Here is a 26,977-nt window from a genome sequence, read left to right on the forward strand (position 1 = left end):
TCCTTGCACCTTCAAAGCCAGAGATTCATTTTTACATGTTTGTGTCACAGAGCCAGAAAAACAGCAACGTTAATGCCAAGCAAATGCTGGCAGGCTACCCACTCCCAATAAGTAGCTCTATAGTCAAGGGGAGGGGGGCACAGAAAGCTGCCCTGTGTGCATGTGTGTGAATTCTGTTCCGACACCCATATTCTGAATGTCCAAGATAGCTTTTGTAATCCAGCATCACCCTCTTGTTTGTCTTAATTTGCTGTCCACCCATCCACCTCTAAAGACTACACACAAGTGCAATGAATTGTATTCACCCACTGAACAAATCACAGTCATGAGATGGTAGCTGCTTTGCATGTGGAGCAGGCAGGCTGCCTGAGTGTGTCTGCCTTTGTCAGTCCAATTCTCTCACTTCTGCTAAATCTCTGTAGCCAGTGAAGGGAATATATTTTTTTCTCCTTCAACTGCAGGATGGCTGTTGCTGCATCTGTCTTTCCTTCTCCCTAAGCCCCAGGGAGCTCCTGATCTTCTAGGTCTGGAATTCCACTCCACAGCTTTGCTAAAGACCAGTTGATAGCATCAATGAGGACTGCATCTAAGCATCCAGTCTTCAGCAGGTGAATGGGACTGAGAGAAGCAGACCAGTGGAACACACATAAAGGGAGATTTTTTTTTGTGGTTAGTAGAAACATCTTTTAACCTTTGCTTTCAGTTGCTGAGGCTTGGGGATAGTCTGCTAACATGTGCAGTGCAGAGGCATTCAACTGTGACTGTCTTGGGCTATCACTGGAATCTTAAAACCACAAAGGAAGTCCCAGGGAATCCCATATTAACTTAACTTCGGGAGGATTTTGTTTCTAACAATGACACATTACTGGCTCTCTTTTCGGAATATGGTTTTAGAATACTGGGCAGTTTTTCTCTGCTACATCTTCTGGCTTCAGGACTGTCAAGGAATGCCACATGTTATTCGCATAGGTAAGTCTTGCATGCTATTTTATCACCTATACCTGGCCCACCCTTCTGTGGCCAAGGATCCAAAAATGTAATGTTGTTTTGTTGATGCCTTTGTTAGTGAAGGGGTTAACTTGCCTGCGAGTCTGTAGGGGAATATCTGTTAGGTTGTTAGCTGCAAACTCTAAATTGAAATGGATGACTTATCCAGCAAAATGGTCATTCCAGGTTACCCAGCTGCCCAGATACTACATTTTGATGACATCTGCCTTCACCTGCTTTGCTGTGTGTTTCCTACACTGCAGAGTTTATTTGAGCTGTCCCTAAGGACATACTGTAGATCTGAGCTGCGACTGTGCCTGTATATCTGCATGCTGGAGGATACATAGGATAGGTGTTTCTGATGATACTTATAACAATGCTCTTGATAGTTATCACAATACTCTTTTAAAAGTTGCTTTTTCTCAAGCAGTAGCTGCAGTAGAGAGCATATAGCATCCACAGGATTGGAATTTGACATTTAAAGGGTAGGATTAGTCACATAAAGTACCTTCTTGCATACAAATAATCACATACAGTAGCTCTGAGATAATGTCATAGCTTTCTACATGTAGATGTCTAATTTCTAAGCAAAGGCAATGTTTTCATTTATTGTCTTAAGCAATGTCTCAGAACAGCAGTCAATTCTGTTTTCAGTACTGTCTTCTGCTTTGTGTTCACAGAGAACTGTGATAGCCTGTGATAAGTCATGCAATTGTTTCCCCCTCCGTAGCAGATTAACTTTCTGTTATTCACCCAGGAACAGCTAAGGAGTATGCGGGAAGCTTCCCATCTCAAAATCCTGTTAAGGTTATAGACTGTGCAGTCTCACCACTTACTGACCTTGGGTGTCCATTAATCTTCTTGTTCCCCAAGGACAGGCTATTCCAAATTAAATTTACATCTGCATTTCATTGAGTATAGAGATTTGAGATTACTACCTATAGCCTGACAATTTATGAGAATGAAGGCTTGTGTGTAACCATTTTGTAATTGATATCCATCAGCAACTTTAATGAAACCATTTTTGCCAACAAGGCCTGCACAACAACATCGGTAAAAGTGATAATGCAATTTACTTCCTTCAGAGTTACTTAATCCAATGTTATGTCTGAGTAATGGATACCCTAATACACATTTAATACAAATCAATAAACATCAGAACGTTGCAAAGAAACAAAAAGTGAACATGAAGTAAACCAAGTGCTACATTTTGCTGACATGTTACACACACATATGTACTGTGTGTGTGTGTGTGTGTGTGTGTGTGTGTGTGTGTATATATATATATATATATATATATATTACACATACATTTAGATAGAAGAATGTTTAAAATAGTACTTAAAGTGGATGGAGACTAATATTGATTGTGCTTATAAATACTGTATATACAGTATGAGGTTTATTGTTCCCCAAAACATTTTTGTGCTTCCTGAATTCATTTTTTTCCTGTAAAATAAATAAATAAGTAGAAAGTGCTATATGTTTGTCTGGTCCCATATGCATGCAGAAAAGTACGCCATATTTCAGTGGTTCTATTCTTCATGGAGGAAAATTCATTGTTATATGTCTTTTATAACTTACAAAGAAGATTCTTACCCTGAATGCTGTTTTCATTGTGCAGTAAGAACAGGTGCTGAAAATAATATACTTTATAAGCTATCTATTAAATGGAATTCCAAGAAAATACATTTAGACACTCTGCTGAAGTACTGTTTTGTTATGAATACTCTGCAACAGAATGTTTGACAATGTTATAGTGTTTGTACTGTAAACTTAAAAACCTGAAACAGAAATAATACATCTTTCAAAATAAATATACTTAATATTATATTACTATGCTAATGGAAAATTGAATACAAAGTTAAAATTGGTACATTATAATCAAGGGACAGTCCATGAAAAGACAGTCACCTCTGTGTATTTAAAGTGGTTAAGGACACCTGTTACAACAACAATTTCTAATTAATGCAAATATTCACTAGATTAAGTAGTTAACATAGTTTAATTAAGAAAAAATGCTCAGCATAAAACGAGGGTTGTGCTACAATTGTATTTAGGGTTCTTGTTGCCGCAGAGGAAGATAATAATAATTGGCTTGTATAGGCTTCATATACAGTATGCTTGAATATTTCCCTAAATGAATATACTAAACTTACTGGCACTTGTAACTGTTTTGATTTATTAAATGATACATTCATTATAAAAATGTATTGATGAGGTCTGAATCTTTAAACCCTCCAGTCCTGCAGTGCAATTGGGTTAATAATAAATTAATTACAATATGTCTTCCAAAATCAGTATTACAGTATATTATTCTCTTTCTAAGAGTATGATAAAACAAGATATCCTATGGAGAGTTAAGGTCTCAGGGGTCATGCTAAGACATGAGGGAGTACCGACCAATCATCAACAAAGGTTAGAAAAGAAATGAAAATTCTTGAGCTTACACTTAACCTGAATTTTACAAAGAAGGTCAAAGATCAAATAGGGTTTGTGCTTTTATAGTTCATAGTAAAGCCAAACATTTTCAGCGCCAAGAAACCCAGCTTTTTCTTCTCCATGATGAATGATATTGGTGAATTTTCTCAATGTGCATTAAAGCACACACAAAGATACGTCTTAAAATTTTTTGTTGTGTACAATATGTGCTTTATTGTTATTAGATGCTATTATTATATATAGAAAAAACTATGCTAAGTTCAAGATTCAAAAATGTCTGCTTAGATAATATAGTTAAAATTATTGATCTTAGAGAAAACAATTATTAAAGTATTCTCGGATGCCTTCATTTTTTTGCTTTTGCCATGTTCTTGCTAGTTATGTTGCCATATGTTTTTTCTTATAATAATAATAATAATAATAATAATAATTATTATTATTATTATTATTATTATTATTATATTTGTTTTTTAATTCAACAAGAAGACTTAGGGGCAGTGTAAGTAGGTTATGGTATATATATTTTTTTAGAATTTTGAAGGTACTGTGAATCATGTAGCATAGTGTTATTGTATTGTAACCATTTAAGACCAGTAGTCACCATGAAACATGATGACATTTGTAGCCATGATCTAAAGAAGATGCTGCTGTAAATGTGATTACATCATGGCATTGCAAATATGACAAGAACGGTTTCTGCAGGAAGATAAATTTGAGGTTTAGGAGTAGGGGTCCCATGTGTCCAAGTTTTCCAGGGTCAGGCCATTTTTCATCCCTAAATTTTGAACTCACAACCATTATATTTCCATAATTCAGACACTTGGATATGAGGGAATAGTTTCCTATAACTGTTAGGGGTTCAGCATACTTCAGGTCAATATATGGAATTTATTTATTTATTTATTTATAGTTCTGGGAGATCAAAAAATAGTTCACATGGATATGTCTATATGATTTGCATTGCTTTTGGACTTCTGAAACATGTGTTACATCAAATGAGAGCTGTAACAGAGAGAACTGATGGGTGTACTATGCTGTGACCTCCCAACCTGTTGATCCAAGCAGTGACACCAGGGAGAGCAGACTTACTGTTTGATACTATATATAAACTAAAGTATAATGCTTTTTTCTGTAGTACACTCCATAAACATTATTGTAGTACCGGAACGTGTCCTGCCAGTTCCGTAATCTAAAAGATAATGAATTCAGTGGCATCAGAATGTGAAAAACATTACAGTTTTTGTGTGTGCATGTCTTTATGATACATACAAATGTATATCACATACTGTTCATGATAATAAATAATTATTATTATTTTTACATACGCTTCACATTTTATTTACTAAAAAGTTAAATTACTTACTACGTCACAAAATATATTTAGTGTATTAATTATAAAGACAGATTAAAATCAGGTGAATAAATAACACTATGATTAATCAATGAAAAATAATAAAATTTTTGTTAGTTATCCTTTACCCAATGTGTTTTTTAGATGGGCTCACTTGGTCATATTCATTTTTCCTAAAATTAACCCATCTTGGATCCAGGAGTGCAATATATGGTCCAAAAATATTTCATACATGTCATTGTCCTATATTGAGTGAATGTTAAGAGGAATCAGGACAGTTGTTTATTTTTAAGGGTTTTCTATAGTCTATTAATGGCTAGTTAACTTTTATCCTGTTTAATGTCTCCAAGTAATGTAATTAATATATACTAATCAACAAATGTTTTACACTTGTTTACCACAAAGACTAGACGTGAAATGCCTTTACAAAATTAATTGATTATAAAAAGCCCTTCTTCAGGGTCACATGGCTACCACCAGGTGTAGAATATAATGATAATCCCAGGTAGTAAAAATCAATACAGGCGCTTAGGTAAAATAGAAACCACACTATAATGATAAGATTTATAATTTTACGTGTGAATGCAGCTCTCATGGGGGATTCTGATAACCCCAAACAGACTGTTGTAATATACAGACAAACTATATAAGAGAGCGCTCTCTTATATAGTGTGTCTGTATATTACAACTACCACCAGGTGGCCTACTCACTGGCATTACATAACAGGGATCTCTGGAAATTGCACAGTTATTTAGCTGATGTGCTCACTAGCCTAGAGTCATCAATAGCTCTGCCAATCAATTAAAGACTGTACAGTAATCAACTTTCTGCTAAAGATCACTAAGAGAAAAAGGAAGCAAGACTGGGTGATCGCTGGTGCACTTTCCAAAACAAAATTATTTTTCAAGTACAAGATGAGCACAATCAGTGGATATACTGTAGTCAGTATCGTAGGACAACTCTTCATGGGTTTATGCCCTGGGTAACCTATGGAAAACGTATTGAAAAAAAGTCTAAAAAGGGTACTGGATAATGGATTTTCAAATTTATTCAAGGTTTACATATTCAAATTCAAACAAAGACACAGCTGTTTTTGTCAATCGCTCTTATTCTTCTCATGTATATGTATCTTGGTCTTTTCTTTGCATAGATTACTTTGACAGACCTAGAGGCAGGAATAATCTGAACAGAGTTTAAAAAACGAAAGATTAGGGAAATTAAATAGCTTTTCTTTCTGTCTCCCTCTGGTGGTTATAACACAATGAGTTTAAATAATATTACATTGAAATATTACTAATTCTAAAAAAAAAATAACTTGTTTCTTTAATTTATCCAGGCTTGATAATAAAAGGTGTCTGGGAGTTGACTAAAAGAACCAAAAGATATTTGTTGGACAGAACAAAAAAATGTGTTCATCTACACACTAGGGGCACTATTATATTGTAATAAATAATAAATATAATCATTTTATTTTGGCCTTGGTGAGGAAGCTTTTGGTAATGCTAAGCAATTTTAATAAATGTATCTATGCATAGAATTAAGGTCTTCTTTGCCGAGTGACTGGTCCTTATGTGTCATATTAACGTTTGAAGAAAATTAAGTAAAAATAAACCAACTGTATGAAATTTTTTTTACATGAATCTTGAATATTATATATTATTAGCAAACAATAAATTATTGCTAGAAAGTATTTATGACAATCTGCTTTGTGTACCTAGTAGACATATGTAGATATAATCTCTTTTAATTAATGTATTAATACATTTTAGATATTTTATCCTATTATTTGAATATTCTAATATAGCAAATTTGTTCTTACATTTTGTGATTTGAAGTATATGATTGAAAGTGTACAGTATCTCTATGTTGCTCCAACTGCTGTTTGAATCCTTGAATCCAATTGCCTTTTGACTCCTACTGGTTGACAGTTCTTATCAATACTTTAATTGTACATTGGCAATAAGTTACAACACAAATCAGCTCATTTGACAAGTGAATCAATTCACATTGAAGCACTTCATTTAACAAATGGATCTATTTAGATTATGTTAACTGAATGCACTCACCTCAAGTGGCCAGGATTATTTAATTTTTTCTCTACGTGACAGTGGGTGGGAATGAATCTAGCATTTGGCTATAGAGACAACATATTTAAATTCAATATTCCAACAAATTTGTTCATGGTGCCAAATTAGGATGTTAGTGTTTTATATTATGGTTTGAGTCCATTTGGAATGCTTCCAAAAATGCATCCCACTGTACAATATATAAATAGTATAACAAATGCAAATGCAGTGGGATTTTATTAAAGATACATACAGTGCAAGACCTGAAGGAAAAAGGAAGTAAAGAAAAGAAACAATTACTCGAATAAACAAAAGAGGTGAGCAGATGTAGTGTGGAAATTGGTTCCCAACACACTATAAGAATTGTCAGCAGTGCCCCAGATAATAAGAGTTAGAGCTGTGATCTGCAGAATACTGGGGAAGATTTATCAAAGCTTGAAGAGACATAAAGGAAAGAGAGATAAAGTGAAGAGAAAATTCCAACCAAATAGATTCTGACTGTCGTGTTACAGGTCCTGTTTGAAAAATGTCAGGTAGGAGCTGATTGGCAAGTACTTTATCTCTCTCCAAGCATTGATAAATCTCCAACACTGTCTTTAATGTTTATTATTTTCTGTCTTTCCTTAGTATCATTATTACCAATTGTTTTGAGATACATATTTACACATTCAAGATAAGTTGCTGACGCATTATTACATAAACAGGGAAGCTACTAGTATGTAATATGTGATCAGTTACAGTAATTATGTGAAGTGTGAGTAAAGCGATAAAAAGAAAAGGGCAATCACAGTGTAAACGTTCTGTATTACGCTATATACTGTATTCATTAGCAGGGCCTGTGAGAACAGTACTCATGCTATATTAATAAGTATTGGTTTGTAAAGCTTAGTACCAACCACATACTAACAGCATTGACTTTAACAGTGTGACTCTGTACAAAATCCATTTCCCAAATGTGATGTATCCCTGACGTTCACTAAACCACTTGTCTAAAGCCATTTGCTTTTAGCTGGAAAAACCCCAAACATATTGATTTTCATTCAGGATCTGTCTGCCTCTACACTAGCAAACGTATAGAGGAATCTCCAAGAGACACAGTGACTGCAAGCAACCCGCAGTGGCAGAATCAGTAACAATGTAAGCTTGGAGGGCAGTAGAAGGTTAACATTAGCGTCTGCAATACCAAAAATAGGCATTGTCCCTCAGTGAGGGCCATGGTAGTTATAATGGAGTTTCCACAAATATCCATTGAAAGAAATGCGTTCTTCAAGTAGTCAAGCACTACCTTTAATACAGCATAGACTACATTTATATTTTTAATGAATAAATGTGATTTAGATTAGAATAGTTTTCCTACATTCTTAACCCCACTTTTAAAATGAGTTACCAGAAAATACTACCATTACTACTAATTAATATGAATAGTGGGGGTAATTCCAAGTTGATCGCAGCAGGAATTCTGTTAGCAATTGGGCAAAACCATGTGCACTGCAGGGGAGGCAGATATAACATGTGCAGAGAGAGTTAGATTTGGGTGTGGTGTGTTCAATCTGCAATCTAATTTGCAGTGTAAAAATAAAGCAGCCAGTATTTACCCTGCACAGAAATAAAATAACCCACCCAAATCTAACTCTCTCTGCAAATGTTATATCTGCCACACCTGCAGTGCACATGGTTTTGCCCAACTGCTAAAAAAATTCCTGCTGCGATCAACTTGGAATTGCCCCCTGTATTCACTCAGTGCTTTGCAAAATAGAAATGGGTTAGAGCAGAGGTGAACTTGGAAAGCAGAAGAAGGTGGGGGTTGAATTAAATTAAATAGCATTGAAGTAACAGATGTCCAGAAATTAAAAGGGGCCGAACCACATGGTGCACCCAAAAACCCAGCTTGACATGTCTAGCCTGAAGCTTATAGAAATAGAAGATGATGCTGTGGTAAAAAATAGATTGTTCTGTGCAAAAATATGGCCTATTTAGCAAAATAGAAGAAATGCTTATTTAATTTGCACAAGTATTTCACTTAGGAATGGCTATACTGCATGAAGGCATATTTGTATATATTTGCCGCAGGATATAAGCAGAGTGCTCTCTTATCAAGTTAATTCACCAAGCTGGCCTCCAAATAAAGACAATTGAATCTGCAAAAGCAGAAAAATGGCATATTAAGTCAGTTTGGGCTTAGTTCTTTGTTTGTTAGTGCTATGCACATTGTTAATTCGATGCCCTTTACAAAAGAGAGAGCCTAACAAAGTGTATTGCACTCTTCATGTTGCTGCAGCAGGAGCAGGCTATATGTCATGTCCACAAACTCCCCATATGTAAGGAGTAAACAATGCTCTCATTGGTAATAATGTTAGTGTACAGCTTGTACATCTTCATGACATTAAGCCTGTCATGAGTCTTTATATTGACTGTTTAATGGATGTTCCATTGCCCAGCTAGTGTCTCTAGCTAGCCTCTATTAAGTGACTGCATCTGGATGAAAGATCTACAAAGTCTAGCTAGACAGCCATTAGGTCGGCACCATATGGTCAACATGCATTATGTCAACAGGTACAAAAGATCGACAGTTACAAAAGGTCGACAAATGAAAGGTGAACAGTGCTTAAGGTCGACAGGTACAAAAGGGTGACTTGAAAATAGTCGACACACAAGTGGTCAACACATGTTTTTTGGGGGGTTCACATGTTTTCCCAACATTTACTTGATTTACAATCCATTGGGAATAGTAACCTGTGGCGGGCAAAGCTGAGAATAGTGAGCCACCTTGCCCAAAGCATGGTGAGTGATCAAGCCCGTGAGGGTACACATTTTTAATGATGGTAGTGTTATACCATAGAATATTCAAGATTTGACCTAAAAAAAAACCAAATAACATGTCGAAAAGTTTTCTGTCAACCATTGTCATGTTTTTTACTCTGACCACCTCATGACCTTTTATCGGTTGACCTTTTATCTGTTGATCTTTTGTACCTTTTGACCTATCGACTGTCTACCTAGACATTGTAGTGACAATAGTTTAAATATGTTCTGTTCTATGAATATATAAAATGTGTGCATGACACATCCCAAAACATAACTGATTTAACTATCAATTTAGAAATGTATTTTGTTAGTATGTTAGTCATACAGTACATCTCCATTGTACTGCAAATGATTTTATAGTCCTCTTTATAGCACAATACAGTATATACACAGATTTGTTGTACATAACACGTTCATTCCACCTTCTTTATATACACTGTATATGACAAGGAAACATTGGTATTATTCCTTGGTGCTGTTTATTAATTGCAAATTAAAATGTGTCTGCCCACACCTTGATCAGTAATGGAAAACTGGTTGGTCCAATGGTGGAAACATACAAATGGGTTTTGGTCACGCTATCATTACACATAGGTAGGTGGTCAGGCTGTCATTATACCTGTTGGTGAGATGCAGAGATAAAAGTATGCCAGTCTGCATAGCATACTATATATAAAATCACTCTGTGTATGCTCAAATAATAAGCTCTCCTAAAAGTGAGAGCAGAAAGAATTCAGAACATATCTACACCTAAGACCAGATGGACAGTGGGTGTGACATGGATTTCTCATGTAACCAAACATCAGCAAAAGGATTTTAATGTACCTGTGGACCACGCACACCAGCACATAATCATGTATACTCCTGTATCTTTTCAGGGGCAAGTATATACTAATAATGAATGATGGTGAGGCACTTATGCTGCCAATGCATCACCATGTCACTTCAGTGGAGTTGAAAAATGTATAAAAACAGGTAAAATCTGTTTTTGTTCCCACAGTATTATTACACTCAATAGCATTAATTTCCAGTCATTTCCCCTCAATTTTGACCACCTCACAACATAGGCCAAAGGCTAGATGGCTAAACTAAGCAACAGAGCAGAGGCACAAACAAACGGCAGTTGTTTCTGTTTAATAATGTAATGCATAATAATAATAATAATGAATTAGCAATAATCATTTGAACAAACTCACAAGTACTTTCAATAGAAAGCAATAAAACACAGAAATGTATTAAGAATTGTGTAGAATATCATTGCTCAAAAGTAGTAGTAGTTAACGTACATCAAAGAAAAAAAAACCTAAACCATGTGTAAGATAGCAACAGCAGATGTGGATGACCCCTAAACAAGTGCACATGCCCCCAGGAAATGCCTATTCTCAGTGCTCAATCTGTACCAGGGACGTGTGGTGAGCTAAATAGCTTAGGAGGCACTGTCTAGCACCAGAGCCAAATTTACATGCAATGTATGAGCCAAAGGGTACATCTGGGTATTATTCACAGGTGCAACAGTACAAACTCCTGGAAATTTGGTGAGTTTTGACCAGAGATGTGCGGAAAAGATTAGCAGGTGAGGCACTGCCCCACCTGCCATAGACTTTTTTCTCCAGAGTTTTGGCTATAAAAATGATTAGAATAATACAAGGAAGATATTTCAAACATATTCTTTGTATTTTTCATATACTTTATACAGTCATAACTCTGGCACAAACGTTAGTATGACAGGAAAGGCTCTGCCTCACCCCACCGCACGTCACTGATCTGTACCCCCCTCCTGAGGGCCCTGGGATAGTGATAGCTGTCACTCTGTGAACATGTAAAGCCTCGAACAATCAGTTTGTTGAGCTGCTCCCCCCCAATTTCCCTAACCATAAAAAACAGTGGTCCATACCTGCTGGCAGTGGCGGAACTACCACCAGTGCAAGCAGTGCCTTGCACTTGGGCCCACCGCTGTCAAGGGGCCCAAACGGAAACAGCCGCGGCCCCCTCACAGTTACTCTAGCCGCTGCAGCCCCTGCAGTGAGTGAATTGAGACGCACTAGGGGCTGTGGCAGTGCTTCCATACATTGCAATGTAAAACCTCCCACCAAAAATGGCCACCGCCAAGGCGGAGACAGACGCTAGAAGTCACATTTGACCTCTAGCGCCTGTCTCCCCGGGAGGCGGGCATTTTAAGGTTTTTTCTCACACTGTAATGTACGGAAGCACGTCTCAATCCACTACAGGGGCTGCGGGGGGCTAGAATTATAGATAATAAAGCAGCAGCCCACACACACCCTTCCATACTTTAATGAAACAGTAGCAACATGCAGGAAACCCCTGGCAATGCAGAGGAGACCCCTGGCAACGTGCAGGAAACCCCTGGCAACGTGCATGAAACCCATAGCAATGTGTTGGAGACCCCTGGCAATGTGCATGAAACCCCTGGCAATGCACATGAAACCCATAGCAATGTGATGGAGACCCCTTTCTATGTGAATGAAACCCCTGGCAATGCACATAAAACCCATAGCAATGTGCTGGAGGCCCCTGGCAATGCACATGAAACCCATAGCAACGTGCTGGAGACCCCTGGCAACTCGCAGGTAAAAATATAAAAATTGGCACTGTGGGGGCATATCTAGCACTGTGGGGGCATATCTGGCACTATGAGGGCATATATGGCACCATGGGGGCATGTGTTCCTTGCAATGTGGGGGCATATCTGGCAACATGGGGGAATATGTGTATCTGGCACTGTGGGGGCATATCTAGCACTGTGGGGGCATGTGTATTTGGCAATGTGGAGGCATATCTGACACTGCGGGGGCATATGTGTATCTGGCATAGTGGGGGCATATGTAGCACCATGGGGTTATATGTGTATCTTGCACTGTGCGGACATGTGTATAACTGGTACTGTGCGGGCATATCTTGCACTGTGGGGGCATATGTGAATCTGGCACTGCACTACTTGGGTCATATATGTATTACACCCCCATTTTCAATGGCGCGTGCACACAGCACAACTAACAGTTTTTCTGTACTTGTACCACTGTGTATGTGTGTATATATATATATATATATATATAGAGAGAGAGAGAGAGAGAGAGAGAGAGATAGTAAGGGAGCATGCAAAGAATCTCTAATTTGGAGTTAGGGGGGAGGGGGGTGAACTTGGATGGGATGAGAGGGGGGGGGCAAAGCATTTTGTTGCACCTGTTCCTACCGTTCGCTAATTCCGTCACTGCCTGCTGGATATAGTGTGGGATACAGGGCAGAATACTTTGGGACACACAGTTAAATATTGAGCTGTTACAGTGTGGCTCGGATACAGTGCAGGTTGTGTACAGTGTGGTTTACAGTGCGGGACACATACCGTGGGGTCGGATACACTGCTGGTCACAGTTTGGGTTGGATACAGTGCAGATCGGATGCAGTGCAGGTGGCTGCAGCAGAGCAGCAGCCTCTGGGTGAATGAGAATGCAGAAATCAATTGGCTGAGAGCTGTGTGCAGTCAGCACATTCATTTCATTGGGACGTTGAAATTGGCGCTCAAATCCAAAATCTGGGAGAACCGAGATCCAACACTGAGAAGATTACATTTTGCCTCACTTCTAGAATCAAGGTAGTCATGACATTTTTCCTCATTTCAGGATTCAAGGCAGATGGGTATATCTGATTTTGGCTCGGATCCACTCGGATTGGGCAAGTTCGGGTGGGCTCAGTTCTCTGAGAACCGAGCTCGCTCACCTCTAGTTATAATATTGTTAAGAGCTATTGAAATTACTTCCTAAACCTAGAAGTAGAGTAAATGAGGCTTTATAGCTACAGAACATATATTTCTGCAAGCAATCAAGCTCAGCGTCATAGCACAGATTATAAAGATAATATGATGGCTTATTAAAATAGTATTCAATAAACAGAAAATATCAATGCATCCTGGTAAATGTTTTAGTACTTGGGATAAATAGGACATTATAAAAACAATAAAACTCAGCTATAGATTTTTTTTCCCCTCAGGTTTATGCAACATATAAAATCTTGATCTATAGAAGTAATGAAATATTTTGCACTGCACTTGCACATAATAGAAATGAAATGAATGCGAATAATGCTTATTGCTTTAACAATATTTAATGTACATATGCTATATTTTAATGCATATATGATACACACAATATGTATATAAATGCATATATTTCCATGATGTTGCATTCAAAATGTCTAACAAAAAGAAATAAAAAACAATGCCACATTATATACCTCATATTTCACAAGATAAAAGATTGTTATTTCTCATTCCAGAAGATGGTGATAAGATGACATAGTTATTAGACAGTACCATGTGGATCAATAGCCTGCCTGGGGTTAATATATGTGGAATGCTCAGGCTTACATTGCCCTCTGCTTTACAGTGCCATTTTACTGTATGATGTATGTATACTGCTATAAGATGTTTCTTTTTATATGAGGTTTCTCATCTACAATATACATGAGTTTTGCTTAACCATGGAATTTACTATAAGTCACAATCGTACAATAAAATTAATTACTGTAAGTTCAACAGGTGCTCCTTACTGTTGGCAAACACAACTGCTAATGTTTGAATGTGATGTGTGGATTCATGGAGATTTTGTGTTTGTGATTATGATTAGATGTAGAAATGAGTCGATCTCCCATTGTTCTATGAATTCATTATAGTTCCCAAATAGTTATATTCAGTTAAAGTCATTCAGAGAATAAGTTATGCTGGAAGTCTACATTGGATTCGGTATGTTATCTCGATGGAGAGGATGCCGGTGGTCAGAATACTGACAGCGGCATCCCGACATACCACAGAAGGTATCCTAACTCTCCCCTGCCCCCTACCCTAACCTCTCTTGTGGGTGCCTACCCTAACCCTCCTCAGTGGTGCCTAAACCTAACCCTCCCCAGTGGTGCCTACCCCTAACCCTCCCCAGTGATGCTTAACCCTAACCCTCCCCAGTGATGCCTAAACCTAACCCTCCCCAGTGGTGCCTACCCCTAACCCTCCCCAGTGATGCTTAACCCTAACCCTCCCCAGTGATGCCTAACCCTAACCCACCCCAGTGGTGCCTAAACCTAACCCTCCCCAGTGATGCCTAACCCTAACCCTCCCCAGTGATGCCTAACCCTAACCCTCCCCAGTGGTGCCTAACCCTAACCCTCCCCAGTGGTGCCTAACCCTAACCCTCCCCAGTGATGCCTAACCCTAACCCTCCCCAGTGATGCCTAACCCTAACCCTCCCCAGTGATGCCTAACCCTAACCCTCCCCAGTGATGCCTAACCCTAACCCTCCCCAGTGATGCCTAACCCTAACCCTCCCCAGTGATGCCTAACAATAACCCTCCCCAGTGGTGCCTAACCCTAACCCTCCCCAGTGGTTGCTGCCTAACCCTAACCTCCCCTTGAAAGTTCCGAACCCTAACCACCCCTCCCCGGTACCTAACCATCTCCTTCCCATCCCTGCATCCTAAGCCCCCTTCTAATGCCTAAACCAAATCTCCCACGTTCCATGGCAGGACGCAAGCACATCCCACTAAAAGAACATTCGGGATTCCAGGCGTCTGTACGTTGATGTCGGGATCCCGAGTTCTGTTGGGATTTTGACGCCGGCCTTATGCCATTCCAACATCAGTATATTGGCATTTTAACTTCATCCTGTGTACATTTACTGTTCACAAAATGTATAGGTGTACTTTGAAGCACTCAGGACACATTAACCCAACTTCAAGTTTCATAAGGCGGTTATATAAAAACAATAATGTTTAGGGGTATAAACCATAAAAAAAATTGTCATTGTGGACCTTATTCGGGTTAGTTAGCAAACCAAAAAAGTAAGCGATTGGACAAAATCATGTTGCACTGTGGGTGGGCAGATGTAATATGTGCAGAGAGAGTTAGATTTGGATGAGGTGTGTTTAAACTGAAATCTAAATTGCAGTGTAGAAATTAAGCAGCCACTATTTACCCTGTACAGAAACAATATATCTCCCCCCCAAAAAATCTAAATCTCCCTGCACATGTTAAATCTTCCCCACCTGCAATGCAACATGGTTTTTCCCAATTGCTTACTTTTTTGGTTTGCTAATAAGCCTGAATAATCCCCTACAGTATGAAGAAAACACTTTTTTTTATTGTGAGTGAATATCATGTACTTCATTATACAAATTACTGTCAATTAAAATTGCAGACCAGCCTAGATCTGATAAACTACAAAATGGATAAATCATTTCACTTCTTACTATGAGTTAACTAAAAGCACTGTATTATTGGAATATACTTTGTATTATTGCAATATACTTTACTTTGAAATATCTGGATGATCTTCAGCCTCTGACTTTGCTCTTACCTACCTACACCACTGTCTAACTTCTTTTGAATTAATTTGTGTGTAGTGTGTCCCCAAAAAACGGCAAAGAAGATAAAAAAGGTAAAATCTGTGAAGTCCATTTTAAGCAACTGAAGACTACTTTCATGTTGGATAAAAGTCACTATAGGTGGGTACATTTTATGAAGGCATTGGATGTAGTGTAAGTAAATCAAAAAGTTTTTTTATAAAGGGATAATTTCATATGGTGATGAAAAAGCTGGTTGCCCAATAAGAACACATGGACATTGAGGTGGACATTGAGTTATAGGATTTGTGGCAGAAAGAATTAAAAAAGTACACTGGTCAAAAGTATACATAGATGTTTATTGTTAACACAGTAGTAGTTTTAAACACTTCCCTAGTTCACAAATAAAAAATGGGGTATGGTATTTATCAAAGCTTGAAGAGAGATATAATATCAACCAATCAGCTCCTGACATTTTTCAAACACAGCATGTAAAATTACAGTTACAAGCTGATTGATTTCTCTTTCCCCTTTCTCTCCAAGCCTTGATAAATCTCCCCCTTAGTTTTAAACAGTAGCTGAAAATCTGGATTTCATAGATTTTAAATGTAACAGATATTGAGTTTGGATTATTTAAGTTCTAGTCTTGTATACAAGTTAGTTGTGAAGGCACACTATTTTACAATGATGGTCAGGAAATATCTTTTAGTATTTTGTATACCAATCCTTAAATAGTTTCACCTATTCATAAAAATAAGGTTATCAGGTGCATTGTTCTAGAAATGTAACTTCTGTGAATGTTCGGTATGTTTGCTCTATGGGCTGATGGAGCTGTAAGTGTGACAGCTAGCTGTCAGTAGAGGGCAGTATATCATACTAAGATAGCGTGAACATGAGATTACAATACCATGAATTTCCCCATTGTATTACCTTAGCTATAATTTCTGTATAAACCAGGGGTTATAGATTGGGCAAGGAGAAGAGAAAATGCTGTACAGGAGATAAAAAAGAAAGTAGGTGATAAAGAGGGAAAGGAAACATGGTAATGTAGAAACGTATTACACAGAACTGTCAAAGCCTTTTTATTAATTTATTTTAATATTACAAGATCAAGCATTCCAGTGACATAAAAGTAATATATCTGTATAAAAATACATCTCTTTTTGGTAGTCTAAAAAATCCTATTTTGGTATTCCAGATATCCTAGGGAACATTATAGTTTCAAAATCTATGTTGGTAATAACAATTATTTACTTTATTGCTGTGAATAGGCTGTGTCCTCAGCTGCACTGCTTTCCTCACTTCACAGCGGTAAACTTTGGGAAGGGAGAGGGAGGGCATGAAGTAAGGACATAAAGGAAACAGAGTTAAAGTGTAAGTGGGAGAGATATGTGACAGATGACTTAATAGACTGAAGGCATGTTATTAATATATTAATTAGAGATTATTATTGTGTTATATCTGAACTAATGTTAATAACAAAATAAAATAGTAAATGAGCTTACAGATTAATATAGCTCATTTATAAAAACAAATCAGTAACTGCAGCCATCATAGACTATGGGGTCTATTCATGAAGCAGTGAAAATAGTGGAGAAGTGAGCCTGTGGAGAAGTTGCCCATGGCAACCAATCAGCTGCTCCATACAATTGCATAGTATGCAAATAATAAATGTTACTTCAATGCTGATTGGTTGCCATGGGCAACTTCTCCACAGGTTTACTTCTTCACCCTTTTCACTGCTTCATGAATAGACCTCTTAATGACTTATGTGTCACACAGCAGGTAACGCCGGGCTGTATTCAGAGGTAATTATCAATTTTTCTTGCAAGCATTAGAATTTGCCACATACAGGTTGAGTATCCCATATCCAAATATTCCGAAATACGGAATATTCCGAAATACGGACTTTTTTGAGTGAGAGTGAGATAATGAAACCTTTGTTTTTTGATGGCTCAATGTACACAAACTTTGTTTAATACACAAAGTTATTAAAAATATTGTATTAAATGACCTTCAGGCTGTGTGTATAAGGTGTATATGAAACATAAATGAATTGTGTGAATCTAGACACACTTAGTTTAATGCACAAAGTTATAAAAAATATTGGCTAAAATGACCTTCAGGCTGTGTGTATAAGGTGTATATGTAACATAAATGCATTCTGTGCTTAGACTTAGGTCCCATCACCATGATATCTCATTATGGTATGCAATTATTCCAAAATACGGAAAAATCCCATATCCAAAATACCTCTGGTACCAAGCATTTTGGATAAGGGAGACTCAACCTGTATTTACTTTTAATGAGTTTATACAACTTGGGTACCTGTGCTACATTGCTATGGGTCCAAATAGTACATGGCAGTTTGAGGTGTGTTTTACAATGAATCAGCTTTCATTAGTAGGTACCGTATACACTGGAGCTTGGACGGCAAAAAGGCCCATCAAAGGCCCCTTTGTATGAATGCAGTGCTCAGGGTGCAATGGACAGTCTGTGCAAGGCTACAGTAAGTCAGTCATTGTTTCATGTTCGGACGGGTCAACGCTATGGATATTTTGTCAGTTACCAAAAATCTATCAGATCCCGATCAGAAATATCTGTACTGTAATAAAAGCATTACTTTTTATTACTTGTGTATGCACGCATGTGTGTGTGCATGTGTCAGATACATTGAGGTTATATCCATTTTAAAGTACTGTACTGAATGTCTTAGGGAAATGTCTGGAGGCATATTCAGTGGTGAATATAGAGATGAGTAAAGTAAATAATGTTCACAATTTAGCAAACAAGTAAATACACTGAGTCCTATTCTAGTGACCATAGGACAATGCAGAGCCCACATATTAGTGACCACATAATGGGTTTTGACCAAAACAGAGCCATATTCTGGTGACCACAGTGCAATGCAAAGCCATTAAATGGATGACCACAGTCACAATTTTCTGATTGACTTAGTGCAAAACACATCCTTATTCTGATTACCCACAGAACAATGGTTACCATTGCAGGTTACAGATGCAGAGCTAAAGTTTTGTGACCAAAGTACAGTGCAGAGCACACTGGCTTACGAGAGCAGTATGAATGCCGAATGAGTATCGCTACCACTGTATCACTACCGAATGAGTATCACTACCACTGTATCACTACCGAATGAGTATCACTACCACTGTATCACTACCGAATGAGTATCACTACCACTATATCACTGCTGAATGAGTATCACTAGCATAGTATCACTGCCAAAAGAGCTCAGAGACCACATCATACACAGCTCAAATTCAAGCGTTCACACTAAAATATAGATCCCTTTTTTGGGAGGCACAGAACAATGCTCTAGTGATCGCCAAATACATGGAGAGGTAATATTGAATTTAACACAATACAAATGCTGAGCCTATATTCTGATGACCACACTTAAATTCAAATGTCTTTTTTCTGGTGACAATGCAAAGCCCATATACTTTTGACTGCATTAAATGCAGAGCCCATATTCTACCAGCCACAATACTATTCAAAAAGCACTAGTATGGTGATGTCAGTACAATTTTGGATTTGAATACATACACAGTACAGTATATTAGCTTTCCTCCCATACTTAAAAAACTTAGCAGATTAATTGACATCTAGTCTGCTTTTGCATAGCAGGAAATATAGGAGTCCATCCAAGTATACGCGATGATCACTGCAGTGGCCTCACTTTATTGCATCCCCAACTTGCTCAAAAGTACTCACCATTGCATAAAGCTCTGAACAATTTTTTGCAAATGTGAAGGAGGCAGAGCTATTATGTGAGGAGAAATATTAGGTGAATCTATAGTGGTCCGTATCACTGAATGCCCTTTTGCCATTTCATCTTGAATATCATCTCACCACCCCAAACTTAATATTTCCAAAACAGAATTAATTATATATCCACCAACCAATAGAAGTTACCTGATATCTCTATCACTGTTGAGAACTCGACAATCAATTCTACCACACAAGCTCGCTGCCTAGGTGTCATCCTCTACTCTGAACTGTCCTTTTTTCCTCACATTCAATTGGTCTAAAAATCATGTTACATGCATCTAAAAACATATCCCAAATAATATCATACTGCACCTTTCACAAGACACTGCAACAACTCTAATCCATGCTCTCATTGGTGGTCATTCCGAATTGTTCGCTCGTTGCCGATTTTCGCTATGCTGCGATTTGTTGCTAAATGCGCGTGCGCATGGTATGCGCATGCGCTTAGTTATTTAACTGAAAACTTAGCAGCTTTGCTGTTGTCTTTGCGGCGCTTTTCAGTCGCACTGCTGAACGGTGAGTGATTGAAAGGAAAGGGGCGTTTCTGGGTGGTAACTGAGCGTTTTCCGGGAGTGTGCTAAAAAATGCAGGCGTGTCAGGGAAAAATGCGGGAGTGTCTGGAGAAACGGGGGAGTGGCTGGCCGAGCGCAGGGCGTGTTTGTGATGTCAAACCAGGAACTAAACGGACCGAGCTGATTGCAATCTAGGAGTAGGTCTGGAGCTACTCAGAAACTGCAAGAAAATATTTAGTAGCAATTCTGCTAATCTTTCGTTCGCTATTCTGCTAAGCTAAGATACACTCCCAGAGGGCGGCGGCCTAGCGTTTGCAATGCTGCTAAAAGCAGCTAGCGAGTGAACAACTCAGAATGAGGGCCATTGTCTCCAACATTGATTATTGCAATACCCTTCTTACTGGTCTTACCAAAAAGAGACTCTCACCACTGCAATCCATTTTGAATGCTGCTGCGAGGCTAATCTTCCATGCTAGACATTCGTCCACACTCATTATTAGCTCTCATTTATGATTACAGGACTTTCTTCGAAATGCACCCACTATATGGAATGCCCTCCCATGCACAATAAGACTCTCCTCTTGTCTCCAAACCTTCAAGCATTCCCTGAAAACTCACCTATTCAGGCAAGCGTATCAAATTCCGGAACCGCCCACATAACCTTCATAAGCTTTCCTATCCGATTACATCCCCACTGTATAGTCCACACATATCCTCACATACTGTATTTTTTTCTTTCTTCACTTTCCCATCCTCCTTACTCCAGGCCAACATTACTGTGTGACCATATCATACAGCCCTCCAAGAACTTTTGCGATATGGTGAACCATTAAGCAATAGATAACACCTTAATTGTGACCAATGCCTTTTTCCCAATAGATTGTATGCTTGCGAGCAGGGCCTTCCTACCTCTTTGTCTGTATGTTATTACCCAGTTTTGTTTTATCACTGTTTTTTCCAATTGTAAAGCGCAGCAGAATTTGTTGCACTATATAAGAAACTATTATAAATAAATAAGTGAAGAAAGAAGCCATGGACCAATAAATAGTGTAAGGAGTAGGGCATCCAAATCTACAGAGCATCGTGAGACTCATGTCACTCTGGTGCATCAAAATTTTAAAGATCATACATTTGCATTATTGATATATTACCCCAGTACATCGGCTAGTAGCTTATATCTCTTTATTTTCACAAATGGCTTAAATAGCTTTTCCACATTAGGTTTCTCACGTGTGTTATTTTGCCGCCACAATAGCATCATCATTTACAAGAAGGAAAAGAATAGACCGAATAATAGAATATACTCTGTCTCAGCACAAAAAATTAAATTTCCAAGGTCAAGGTAAGTCATGCTGAGATTTGAACCCACCTTCCTGGCAATAACATTAGTACTAACATGTTCTGTCAGCCCTAACTAATTTAATACCTTGACTGCGCTTTGTTCACTATAGTCTGACTATCAGCCTGAACATCTTCTCTCTCTTTACTTTAAGAAGATGACAGCAGCTCCTTTTAACAGAGGTTTATAAGGCAGGTAGCTGACAGCAAAGTGTCTCTGATAAAACTACTCTCGTTTTCACTATAAAGGTTATATCTTCAGCAGTTCTACTTATGGATGACAGTTAACATGTTGTAAGGTCTTTCTTGTTTGCACCACTTGAAGATGCAGTTCTTCTTGTATCCACCAGGTCTAATGACAGTAATAGGTTTCTAGGGTTCACAGCAGGTCATAGTCATCGTCTCTCTTCGTCTTCAGTTATTGGCTGTCTGGAGTTCTCTAGTAATGTGGTTACTTTGTTAATGGAAACTGTAAATGTGTCAATTAAAAGGAGTGACCAATAAATCAATCATACTGCACAAGACAGAGAGAGTAGCAGAGTGATGTTTGGGAGACAGATGTGGAGTTACACATCAGCAGAATTATCTCTGGTAGCGCCACAATGACGGATGAATACTGCACATGGGACTGTCACTGATCCAGGGATCATCAGTGGCAAATGCAGGATTTCTTGATGGGGGTTTCCAAATGCAATCCACAATCTCCCACTCTGCAGAACATTGGAGCAAGTACGGGAATCTGGGGGAGCAGCAGAAGAACCTAGTACCGACCCTAGAACATATATGTGCACATTAGTCTTTTTAAACACTAGTGCAGGCCTGGCCAACCGGTGGCCCTCCAGCTGTTGAGAAACTACAAATCCCAGCATGCCCTGCCACAGTATTACTTTTAGGTCATGCTAAATCTGCAGCAGGGCATGCAGGGATGTGTAGTTTCACAACATCTTGAAAGCCACAGATTGGCCAGGCCAGCACTAGTGTATGGAATACAGTAGAAATAATTAACACTATAGATGTTCTATAGTATAGACTGTATCAAACACATTTAACTAATATAAATACAATATGTGGAAAAGGTTAAACATCCCATAATAAATATACAAACATAATAGAAAGTGCAGTTCTGTCTTTACTAGTTCTAAGCATACATTCTCCCACCACATGAGAAGGTGCCTGTCTCTTCTTCCTGGCAGCTACTCTCTCGTCCAGTGCACTGATTGAGCACTCAGATCCGCACTCGCAACAAACTTGGCAGAAGAAGCTACTACCACTGGGCATGTGCAGCAGTGCTGCTCTGTCCCGTACACTGCATGATGTGGTGACAGCTGTAGTAATCGTATTATATGCTACATTTGTTATAATTTGAGCAGCTGGCTAATAGGAGGGGGTTTCCAGGCAACCAGAAACCCCCCTGCATTTACCTATGATCATATGTATGTGTTTTATATGCCTATGCCATGCTATGATTACACAGTAGGAGTTGGATAGTGTACAAGGTTTAATATACTCCTAATAGCCTAGACCATAGTATGCGTACACTACATTAAATCATATTCATTTTGGCCATAGGGAATTACTAAGTTAAGATGTATATAAAGCCAAAAAATGAAATCACTTTATTAAGCAGAACTCATAAAAGTGAAACTACATGTATTCATAAAAGTAATAAATGGGTGTTTTGTAATGACTTAAATAAATTTGCCAATCTCACCTCAGCTGACTAGGAACTGCCAGAATGATTTCTTGCGATGTAAGTGGTACTATGCTATATATGATGTCATTATATTAGATTGCTTATTAAAGTAGATCCTTTAACTCTATAAGTCATATTTTTAAGAGAATTATGTATACAACGAAAAAATAAGTTTTCTGACTGCACATATATGTGTGTTAACAAATGTGCAGTTAATGCTAGCATTTACTGCATTTATCAAGTGCCAACATACTATACTTTACAGTGATATAAATTATGGAGATCATAATACAAACAAATGGCATGCTTGTCCGTAAAACCAAAGGTAAAGTTGACCCTTATCATATGAGCTTACAATTTAAGTGATTTGGGTAACGCCTTATCTTTAGGAAAAAGAGTAACAATTTTAGCAGCTGAATAGTAACAGTGTGTGAGTTTTTATTACAAGGCAACATCTTAGGGGATGGAGAGACAACAGAAAGTTAGCCCCCAACTCCCCCCCCCCCCCTGCTGCCCTCAATTTGAGAATATTGTGAAAAAGGGTATATTTATATTCATATGGTATATTTATTAGGTGTGACACTTCAGGGACATAGCCCCTTCCTCAAGACATATACATCCCCGAAACGGCACGCCTAATAAATATACCCTAAGGGTTTTTTCCCAATATTCTCAATTTGTTTTTCCCCCCGATATTCTCAATTTGGAGGGGGGGGGGGTCTTACTTTCTATTGTCTCTCTAAGCCCTGATCCACCCCTAAGCTGTTGCCTTGAAATAAAGACAAACACACTTTTCCTGTGATATATATATATCATTTTTTATTTTTATATTTCATATAATCCTGCACAGATACTACTGATCTGTGCACGTTTTTAAACTGTGGTGAGTTTGTGGTAGGTTCACATCTGTTGTTCATTGGTTTAGCAGTGAGATACTGTACAAGTTTTGAAAATGACAAGGATCAAAAGAGGGGTCTCTTTAGAAGGTCAAACCATCCTTTCATAAATCCTGTATTTTGAGCTTAGAACTCAGTGTCATTCCATGCCGTTTCCCATCAGTTTCAAAACTCCTTGCAAACTCCTTCTTGACTCTTCAAAGTTCCTGTAAGAAACCCTCCTTGGCTAGACCTTTTTTGTGTTGGAAGTTGGAACCCACTGTAAGTATTAAATGAGCCAGAGAAAAGGCCTTTGTTTCAGCAAATGGAAGCAGCATCCACAGATCTTTGTTGCCTTATCCTCAACACCATGTATATATAGCCGCTAATGATGTACATACTAGAGGTTTGGTCATGCTCCTGAGCACATTATCTCCTTTAGGGCTTAGAACCAGAAACAGCATAACAGAAACATGAGCCCCATACTTTTGGGACAGATATCATAGTAACTGAAAAATTGACTTGTCTTGTTACAACAACATTATGTAATATAGGCATTTAATATCCACTACATGAAACCTTGTGAGCACTCATGAGTACCAATTCTGCTTGAATGAGGTCCTCTTTAATATAAAGACTAGAAATGTTCATTGCTTTTGTGTATTTGAGGTTAATAGATGTAGTTTTATTTATCTACAAAAGAAAACCCTTAGTTTATCAGCTTTCAAGCCAAACATTTTTTCAATGGGATTTGTAATGCAAGAAAAATCATATCATGCATTTATTAGGTTTTCTTAACTTACACATCTGCCTATACAAAACAAACATAAGTATACAGTATACATATGCAAATTCTTGAGGAATGATTTACCTCATTGCACCTAATGGATAGAATATTCGATCACGTGACACACCACGATCTCTGGCACAAAGGTTGTCATTCTGAGTTGATCACTAGCTGCATTCGTTTGCTGTGCAATGATGAGGCAAAAAACGGCACTTCTGCGCATGTGTATGCGGCGCAATGCGCATGCGTGATGTACTATTACAACGAATGATGTAGTTTCATACATGGTCTAGCGAAGCTTTTCATTCGCACTGCTGGCCGCAGACTGATTGACATGAAGTAGGCATTTCTGGGTGTCAACTGACAGTTTTCAGGGAGTGTTTGAAAAAACGCAGGCGTGCCAGGAAAAACACAGGCGTGGCTGGGCGAACGCTGGGTGGGTTTGTGACATCAAAACAGGAACTAAACAGTCTGAAGTCATCGCAAGTGCTGAGTAGGTTTTGAGCTACTCTAAAACTGCACAAAAAAACTTTGCCTCCTCTCTGCGATCCTTTCGTTCGCACTTCTGCTAAGCTAAAATACACTCCCAGTGGGAGGCAGCATAGCGTTTACACGGCTGCTAAAAACAGCTAGCGAGCGAACAACTCGGAATTACCACCAAAGTCATTCTAGCATTGCTAAAACAAGATGCTGGGTTACAAAGGCAGAGATGCAATTATATCACCAAAATAAACAACATTGGGCCTGATTCATGTTTGTAAACAAAACAAAAACCATGCTTCACTGCAATTGGAGAAGATGTAACTTGTGCAGAGCGATTTAGATTTGGGTGGGGGGTGTTCAAACTAAAATCTAAATTGCAGTGTAAAAATAAAGCTGTCAAACCTTTGTGGGCTACATGCAAAAGCAGCCAGTATTTACCGTGCACAGATAAAATATAACCCACCCAAATCTAAAAAATCAGCATGTTATATACGCTCCACTTGCAGCGCAACATGGTTTTATCCAGTTGTGTGCTTTTTGGCTTTGCTTACAAACTTGAATCAGGCTCATAGTAAATTTGAAGTCCATGTTTTATAAAGCTGTGTTAGTTTAAGGCTCAATTCCTGTCACTTATCTTTCCCAAGATGTTTCTTATTCTGGAATGAGATACTGGGACACCAATGTAATATGAAGTTTGCCCATGTAACAGTATCCAGACCATACTTAGGTTGATAATATTTTACCCAAATTTGAGGATAAGCTGAAAGGAACATTTTCAGTTACCAGGTGGCAAGTGGTTAAACATTGATTGCCCTTTTGGATCACTTTGTTTTTTATAAGGTGAAGTACATGATGTTAATCGGAGTATAGTGCAAACATTGTGTTCTGTCACATAGGTCCACAACTAGCAAAGTACAGTAAATCTGTTGCTACAGTACAACCATCATTTGCCTTAAGAGACTATAACAGGGCAGGCAGTTTATCCCTGTATCAAGACATTTTCTTGTTAGGGAATGCTCTGTTGACCTTTCTAATGAAGCATGCTGGTAAGATAGGAGCACTCACGAGAGGTGACATCAAGTATGTATTTTTTTTTAAAAGATTCTGGAAATTTACAGTAATTGTGTTTTATTTATATAAAAAAGAGCTCTCGCAAAAACAGGTGTTACATTAAATTTTGTATCCTTATATCCCCATGATCACAACTTGCTTTGTTTTAACAGCTCCTTAAGATTATTTCATATCATTTTAAACACTGTAGGCTATAGAATTTATTGTTCTAAAAAATATTGCAAATTACTGTGCCCTGAAAACAGGAATCCTATTGTTGTTGCTTTATAAGCAACATGGTAGATGCAAGTTCAGTGCCTGGGTCTTTGTAAACCTTGTACACATGAATTCTTTATTTATCTGTCCACCAAAAATCCTGATATGCTATATTTTGTGCTATGCAATAGGACAGAAAATGTGTAATGTGCTGCATTATACGCCTGCATTGGT

General features: G+C 38.1%; 1 protein-coding gene across 1 annotated transcript in view; it reads left to right on the forward strand.

The window, feature by feature from the left end:
- Positions 1-293: 293 nt before the first annotated feature.
- Positions 294-26,977, forward strand: part of GRIK3 (glutamate ionotropic receptor kainate type subunit 3) — a 982,272-nt gene continuing 955,588 nt past the window's right edge. Inside the window, exon 1 of the mRNA XM_063954369.1 lies at positions 294-969. Within this exon, the coding sequence (XP_063810439.1) occupies positions 855-969 (115 nt within the window). The 5' untranslated portion in view covers positions 294-854. The remainder of the gene's footprint in view (positions 970-26,977) is intronic.

This window comes from Pseudophryne corroboree, chromosome 2, assembly GCF_028390025.1.
Source record: "Pseudophryne corroboree isolate aPseCor3 chromosome 2, aPseCor3.hap2, whole genome shotgun sequence".
Classification (NCBI taxonomy): domain Eukaryota; kingdom Metazoa; phylum Chordata; class Amphibia; order Anura; family Myobatrachidae; genus Pseudophryne; species Pseudophryne corroboree.